Genomic DNA, 8,972 nt, shown 5'->3' with positions numbered 1-8,972 from the left:
CTTTTTGTGACTTTTTTAGTTTGAGGCTATTGAAGGTTTTTGGTCTCTCTTAAGGCCTACGTTTGATAGTCATGGCTTGCCACTGAGTTTTTAGCACATTCTTCAGATGTTGCGTTATGGATGTTTTGACTAGTTCCATTTTTGTCCCAGGATGTCCCAGAGGACAGTTTTAGGACAATCCTGGGACGTTGTTTCATGGTCCCTTGGATGTTTTTTTGTAGTTCCTGGTTTGTCATGGGGATGTCACTTGATAGTCGCAAAGAAACGTTTTCTACACAGGGCACGCATACCCTAGTAGCATTACACATCAACCCTTGTTACTGTTGCCAAGCTCATCAAGTCCCTGATTAGTGAACCACTGGTCCATTCACAGCTCTTTGTTTTTTGGCAATGTTAGGGACACCCAAACACTTTGCTTTTACCATACAATTTTTTCAACGTACATATTTGACATGCTTTGACATACAGTACATGATTACATTGTGCATGTTCAGTTATACAGCAATATTCAGATATCCTAGTAGGTGGTGAGCCCTAGTAGGAAGTCCACTGTGTGCAGCTCACCCTGCACTAACATAAATAACATTAGCATGTCTACCTCTGCTAAGCTTAAACTGACATGCCTCGACAGCCACTGAGTGTTTTGAAGCACAAACACCAGGAGATTTGATTGAAAGGTTACAGCCATTCTCATAACAACGCAGCCACTGACAACTCGTACATAGGGTCTGACCTTTTCGTTTGCGCCTCGGACACCAACACCACCCGCTGGTGGGGGGGTCCCGAGAAACAAAGGGGGGAATAGTAGCCCAGACCCATGATGAGCCTCATCGGGGCCGGTGGGGGGGTCGAGACTACGGACAACACCATACGAGGCCGCCAGAGCATAAATCAAATCTAGTTGTAAACTCCCCTATGAGAACAGTGAGGAGCAGACAGGCCTCTAGACGGGGATTATCTTAGAACACATCTAAGATAGTACTGAGGTGTACCACACTGGTCGTAAAGGAAGTCCAGTGGACTTGTCCACCTCCAAAACAAATGGCAACAATAATCAGTCCTTGCCATGTGTAGGTTCAACTACAATACAACTAGTAAAATGCTCCAATCATGTGTTCCGGTAGTATAATATTTCAGAATAAATCGGTAAGATAACTGGTCCCTTTGAGCACCAGTACAATACCAGCTACAATCAGTAAGAAGGTTAGAGACCTAACCAATCAAATTACCCTTGACAACAGCGACATAGGAGTCACGCAGAGTGCAACACGTGGAAGGGAATCTCCAGTGCTCTCTTCCAATGGTTAACACTCATGTTAATAATAAATAGAATCCTCCATTCAGGAGGGAAATTAGAAGTCATGAAAAGTCATGAAATTAGAAGTCATGAACCATGATCACACCACGTACGACTGGTCCATTACTTAAAGAGTACTTCCGTCGTGAGGTTAACTCGTCCGTGAAATAGACTTCATACCTATCACCACTACAATAGTGGAAGACACAGTGACTTGTAGGAAAAAACTACTACAGACTCCCTCGACACCAATTCTGACTGACCTCCAGGCATTGACCTGAAAATTACCTGACTACATCAAACTCATTCTGAACAAGTTGTAATCTGCCAGGATACTTGGTTTTCTTCCCTTGACATGCGCGCTTGTGTAAGCATAAACGCACATGCACAACGGAACATCCAATTAGGATTTATGCTAGGATCACTTAAGGGTCCAAGCAAAATATCAGCCTTAGTAAAGTTGAACATTTACTTCTAGGCCTTTGACTTTACAGCACTCACCAGTTTTCTTCCCAGAAGTCCATAGGTCATCCCTGTAGAATGCCCAAAACTAGTGCCTTACAGCTGTTGACTTATCATATAGTTATCAACTTAGGATAGTGCCTAAGCAACACACCAAGTAGGAAAACCCCAGATATGGCATTAGAGACAATGCCATGATAGTAATTTTGCCAGAACATTGGACGTACAATAAATACTTATTTCCCACCATAATATGCAAATCAATTCATTAAAAATCCTACAATGTTATTTCTGGATTTTTTTTCCTCATTTTGTCTGTCATAGTTGAAGTGTACCTATGATGAAAATTACAGGCCTCTCTCATCTTTTTAAGTGGGAGAACTTGCACAATTGGTGGCTGACTAAATACTTTTTTGCCACACTGTACAGAACGGCAGGCAGTCTCGCGGTCAGGGAAGGCAGAGGTCAATAATCCAGGGTGGTGTGACAAGGTACAGAACGGTAGGCAGGCTCAGGGTCAGGGCAGGCAGAATGGTCAAAACCGGGAAACCTAGAAAACAGGAACAAGAAAAAGACAGGAGCAAGGGGGAAAACGCTGGTAGGCTTCACGAACAAAACGAACTGGAACAGACAAAAAGAGAACACAGGTATAAATACACTGGGGATAATGGGGAAGACGGGCGACACCTGGAGGTGGGTGGAGACAAGCACAAAGACAGGTGAAATAGATCAGGGTATGACACAAATAGGAACCTTTTCATAATGTTCCCTAAGGGACATTAAAATACCTTATTATATCGTTATACTCGGACCAAACTGGAATCTGTACTGAATGTCCTCTTATGGTCCCAAGGTTAACATTATGTTTTAATGTTTGTAGAGTAGTCTCAGAACATCAGTCCTGGGGACATTCGGTGATGTTCTCATCAGGTCCCTTTAAGACAGCATTTCCCAAACTCGGTCCTGGGGACCCCAATGGTTGCACATTTTCGTTTTTGCCCTAGCACTGCACAGGTGATTCAAATCATCAACTAATCATCAACCTTTGATTATTTGAATCAGCTATCTAAGTCTAGGGCAAGAAATAAAACATGCAGCCTTGGGGTCCCCAGGACCGAGTTTGGGAAATGCTGTCTTAAAGGGACCTGATGAGAACATCACTGAATGTCCTTAGGACATCCTCAGTTTTCCTGGTTAAAACATAAATAGACTGAGTAAATATAATTAAATGAGTTGCTTGTCATACACTCTATATACTGTAGTTCCATCTCTATGGAGTAGTTACATGTTGACACTGAAACTACAATCCCATGTGAGCATACACTATGGTATATTTAGAGGCTACCAGGACAAGATATTGGAGCAGTCTCCTCTATCAAACAAGAAGACATTTTATGGACACAAGTTTCTTTATTTCTTTCACACCTCCGAAGTCTGATAAGGTACAGATATTATCGGGATATTTAAAAAATAAAAATTGTACGAGTTTGAGGGAGGATGAGAATATGTTTTGTTAAAACTATTGTGTTTAGTCTGAGCCGAAACAGAATCATATGATTCACTCTTGAATTCATTCACCTCCATACACACTCAAGCCTTGTAAGGACTAAGAATTGCTGCATTGACCAGAGGAAGAAAATTAACAAAAGCTATGGAGAACTCAACCCAAGTCAAGTTCTTTTATCTCTTTGGCTTACAAGAGACATTTAACAACAAATCGGTCTATTTTACCTTGTCTCTTATCACATACCTTCTCATCATCACTGTGAATTTGACTCTGATCATAACAATCATTCAGGAGAAAGGTCTCCATGAGCCCATGTATATCTTTCTGTGTAGTTTATGTATCAATGGATTGTATGGAACTGCTGGTTTCTACCCCAAGTTCTTACTGGACCTTCAGTCAGATGTTCAGGTGATATCTTATGGTGGATGTTTCACTCAAGCCTATGTCATATACACATCTGTCACGTGTGAAATGTCTATTCTAACAGTGATGTCTTACGACAGGTATGTGGCAATATGCAGACCACTACTATATCATACCATTGTGACATCTTTAACTGTTAGAAAGTTACTCTTATTGTCTTGGTGTTATCCTTTATTCATATCACTAATAGCACTTAGTTTAACAGTCAGACTTCCTTTGTGTGGATCTCGCATTGATAAGATCTTCTGTGACAATCCATCTATACTGAAACATGCATGTTTACCCATAACCATTAATCAGAATTGGAGCCGATGTTTAATAGTGGTTCATGTTTTACAGTTACTTTACATTGTATTTTCTTACTGTATGATTGTCAGGACTTGTGTAAAGTCGTCTAAGGGAAGGATTAAGTTCACACAGACATGTGTGCCACATTTATTAACAATTGTTATTTTCATCACAGTGACCCTGTTTGACAATTTGCAAGGGTGGAATAATGTAAATATTACACTAAATATGCGTAATGCAATGGCCGTACAATTCCTTATTATACCACCTGTCTTAAACCCTCTCATATATGGACTTAATCTCCAGCAGATTCGAAGAGCAGTTTTTAGAAAGTGTAATACGCATAAAATCATTGATATTAGACGTTAGTTACATCTTAAACAACAGGGAGACTTACTGATATCAGAAGTCAACAAAATGAAGGTAAAATCTACCAAAACTGCTGCAAGGTTAAATGGCCCCTAATTTGTTGATGTCTATCGCCCTCTTCTGGGAAAGTGATTTACAAATATTAAAAGAATAAAGTAATTGTAGCACACCTCCTGAGCATGAAAATGCTTGTCTGGGTCCCACATGGCACCCTATTCCCTTTATGGTGCACTGCTTTTGACCAGAACCAAAGTAGTGCACTATTTAGGAAATGGGGTCCAATGGATAGCACAATATGTGACTCCTTATACAGTTAAGAACTTTTTTTTAAAGAACAGCAATATGCAAAGCTACTCCTTCGATCTATATTTTCCCCACTGGGTGCTTTATTCATAATACTGTTAACAAAAATAAATTATGTCATTAATAGTTGTGGTTACAACACAGTAAATATATAGCTTTTTTTTAGGTTCTTGAGTTGTGATAATGTATATATGTGCTTATAAACAGGCGTCCACAGTGTATCTCTCAAAATAAATGTGTGTTCACAACCACTTTGGAAGGCAATTCATTGTTTAATTGGTGTAATAACACAAATATGCATGAAACTAGAAAGTAAGGATGAATGTAGGCTACACATTTGGAGTGATTATAAATGGCATTAACAAGATACAATAAATAGTGAACAGAAATATCACATTCTGAATTCCCATTGAATTTATTTGCTAGACGTAGATTTTTCTCCAGTGTATACATATTCTATATTAATTTTCGGACAATTTCAAATCATGTAATTTGACTGTCCTGTGGTGGTATTAATATACAAGTTATTGGAGCAGTATCTCTGTGTCAAGCAAGAACACATTTCACAGGCACACGTTTCTTTATATCTTTCACACCTCAGAAATCTGAGAATATATATTATCGGGATCTTTTATTTTATTTTAAAAAATAAGAGTTTGATGGAGGATATGAATTTGTTTTGTTAAAACTATTGTGGACACATAATCAAATAATTCACACACATTCATTCACCTCCATACACACTCAAGCCATTTAAGGACTAAGAATTGCTGCATTGACCAGAGAAAGCAAATCAACAAAATCTATGGAGAACTCAACCCAAGTCAAGTTAATTCATCATTTGGTTTACAAGAGACATTTAACAACAAATCGGTCTATTTTACCTTGTCTCTTATCACATACCTTCTCATCATCACTGTGAATTTGACTCTGATCATAACAATCATTCAGGAGAAAGGTCTCCATGAGCCCATGTATATCTTTCTGTGTAGTCTATGTGTCAATGGATTGTATGGAACTGCTGGTTTCTACCCCAAGTTGTTACTGGACCTTCAGTCAGATGTTCAGGTGATATCTTATGGTGGATGTTTGACTCAAACCTATGTCATATACACATCTGTCCTGTGTGAAATGTCTACTCTAACAGTGATGTCATACGACAGGTATGTGGCAATATGCAGACCACTACTATATCATAGTGACATCTTTAACTGTTAGAAATGTACTCTTATTTTCTTGCTGTTATCCTTTATTTATAGCACTCATAGTAGTTAGTTTAACAGTCAGACTTCCTTTGTTTATTTTTGTATATATTTTTTTAACCTTTATTTAACTAGGCAAGTCAGTTAAGAACAAATTCTTGTTTTCAATGACGGCCTAGGAACAGTGGGTTGTTCGGGGGCAGAACGACAGATTTGTACCTTGTCAGCTCTGGGATTTGAACTTGCAACCTTTCAGTTACTAGTCCAACACACTAACCACTAGGCTACCCTGCCGATCCCTGTGTGGATCTCGCATTGATAAGATCTTCTGTGACATTCCGTCTATACTGAAACATGCATGTTTACCCATTACCATCAATCAGAATTTGAGCTTTTGTATAATAGTGGTTCATGTTTTACAGATACTTCTCGTTACATTTTCTTATTGTCAGATTGTAAGGACTTGTATAAAGTCAGCTAAGGGAAGGATTAAGTTCACACAGACATGTGTGCCACATTTATTGACAATGGTTATTTTCATCACAGTGACCCTTTGTGACACTTTGCAAGGATGGATTAGTAATGTAAATATTACTCTCAATAAGCGTAGTGTAATGGCTGTACAATTCCTTGTTATATATACCACCTGTCTTTAACCCTGTCACATGCGGACTTAATCAGATTGGAGTGGGCAGTTTTTAGAAAGTGAAATACACATAAAAGCATTGATATGAGAGGTTAGTTACATGATCTTACACAACAGGGAGACTTCCTGATTGATATCAGAAGTCAACAAAAATCAAGTTAAAACCTGGCAAAACTGTTGCAAGGTTAAATGGCCCCTCATTTGTTTAATCTATCACACTCTTCTGTGAAAATGATTTACAAATATTCCAAGAATAGAGTAATTGTAGCAAATCAAAATGTATTGCTCATATACACATATTTAGCAGATGTTATTGCTGGTGTAGAAAAATGCTTGTGTTCCTAGCTCCAACAGTGCAGTAATATCTAACAATACACACAAATCTAAAATAGTAAAATAATGGAATTAAGAAATACAGAAATATTAGGATGAGCAATGTCGGTGTCTGGAGCATAAATATGATTTATACAGTGCATTAGGAAAGTATTCAGACCCCTTCCCTTTTTCCACGTTTTGTTACGTTACAGCCAAATTCTAAAATGGATTTTTCTTTTTAAATGTCCTCAATCTACACACAATTCTCCATAATAACAAAGGATCCTTGATGAAAACCTACTCAGACTTGGGCAAAGGTTCACCTTTCAACAGGACAACGACCCTAAGCACACAGGCAAGACAACGCAGGAGTGGCTTCGGGACAAGTCTCTGAATGTCATTGAGTGACCCAGCCAGAGCCGGGACTTGAACCCGATCGAACATCTCTGGAGAGACCTGAAAGTACCTGTGCAGCGATGCTCCCCATCCAACCTGAGAAGAATGGGAGAATCTCCCCAAATACAGCTGTGCAACGCATGTAGCGTCATACCAAAGAAGACTCGAGGCTGTAATCGCTGCCAAATGTGTTTCAACAAAGTACTGAGTAAACGGTCTGAATACTTATGTGAATGTGATATTTCCGTATTTTTTTAATGTATATTTACACTTCTGGTCAAAAGTTTTAGAACACCTACTCATTCAAGTGTTTTTACTTTATTTTTACAATTGTTTTACCATTTATTTCACCACCATATTGTATAATAATAGTGAAGACATCAAGCCTAGTGCCCTTAAATACCCTACAAACAAACCCTAATACAAAACAGGTGTACCCAATTAACCAATAACCAAAACAAACGGAAAGGGAATCGATGGCAGCTAATAGGCCGGCGACGACGACCGCCAAGCCCTGCCCGAACAGGAAGAGGCACCCTCTTCGGCGAGGTTCGTGACAGTACCCCCCCCCCCCCCTGACGCGCGGCTCCCGCAGCGCGCCGACCCCGGCCTCGAGGACGACCCGGAGGACGAGGCGCGGGGCGATCCGTGTGGAGGCGGTGGAAAACCCTCAAGAGGGAAGGATCTAAAATGTCCCTCCCCGGTACCCAGCACCTCTCCTCCGGACCGTACCCCTCCAAGTCCACAAGCTACTGCAGGCCCCTCACCCGGCGTCTCGAGTCCAGAATAGCTCGTAATGTGTACGCCGGGGACCCCTCGATGTCCAGAGGGGCTGGAGGGACCTCCGGTACCTCACTGTCTTGTAGGGGACCAGCTACCACCGGCCTGAGGAGAGACACATGAAACGAGGGGTTAATGCGATAATAAGAGGGAAGTTGCAATCTATAACAAACCTTGTTTATCCTCCTCAGGACTATAAATGGCCCCACACACTGCGGCCCCAGCTTCCGGCAGGGCAGGCGGAGGGGCAGGTTTCGGGTCGAGAGCCAGACCCTGTCCCCTGGTGCGAACACCGGGGCCTCACTCACGACATATTCGTGGACGAATGCCGAAGAGAGTTCTGGGCCAATTCTGCCGAACAGGCCGTACCTCGCCCATTCTCCTGGCCGCTCCTGGCAATACGACCTCAGAAACCTACCCACTTCCTGGTTTACTCTCTCCACCTGCCCATTACTTTCGGGGTGATAACCAGAGGTAAGGCTGACCGAGGTCCCCAGACGCTCCATAAACGCCTTCCAAACCCGGGACGTGAACTGGGGACCCCGATCGGAGACTATATCCTCTGGAACCCCATAGTGCCGGAAGACGTGGGTAAATAGAGCCTCTGCAGTCTGTAGGGCCGTAGGAAGACCAGGCAATGGGAGGAGATGGCAGGACTTAGAGAACCGATCCACAACGACCAGAACGGTAGTGTTCCCCTGAGATGGGGGAAGATCAGTAAGGAAATCTACCGAGAGATGGGACCATGGCCGTTGTGGAACCGGGAGGGGCTGTAACTTCCCTCTAGGAAGGTGCCTAGGAGCCTTACTCTGGGTGCATACCGAACAGGAGGAGACATACAGCCTCACATCCCTAGCTAAGGTGGGCCACCAGTATTTCCCCCTAAGACCCCGCACTGTCCTATCAATCCCCGGATGACCCGCAGACGGTAGTGTGTGAGCCCACCGAATCAATTTATCACGGACACCAAGCGGTACATAACTT

General features: G+C 41.7%; 1 protein-coding gene and 1 pseudogene across 1 annotated transcript; both read left to right on the top strand.

The window, feature by feature from the left end:
• The first annotated feature begins 3,142 nt into the window (after positions 1-3,142).
• Positions 3,143-4,693, top strand: LOC109904811 (olfactory receptor 1D2-like). Its single transcript, XM_020501945.2, has one exon. It carries the CDS (start codon positions 3,411-3,413, stop codon positions 4,344-4,346), a length of 936 nt encoding a protein of 311 aa, XP_020357534.2. The 5' UTR covers positions 3,143-3,410; the 3' UTR covers positions 4,347-4,693.
• Positions 4,694-4,948: 255 nt separating this feature from the next.
• LOC116369271 (olfactory receptor 6N1-like) lies at positions 4,949-6,553 on the top strand (annotated as a pseudogene).
• The last annotated feature ends 2,419 nt before the right edge of the window (positions 6,554-8,972 follow it).

This window comes from Oncorhynchus kisutch, unplaced genomic scaffold (genome assembly GCF_002021735.2).
Source record: "Oncorhynchus kisutch isolate 150728-3 unplaced genomic scaffold, Okis_V2 scaffold2111, whole genome shotgun sequence".
NCBI lineage: Eukaryota > Metazoa > Chordata > Actinopteri > Salmoniformes > Salmonidae > Oncorhynchus > Oncorhynchus kisutch.
Note: the sequence above shows the minus strand (reverse complement) of the source record. Positions and strands in the feature narration are given on the sequence as shown.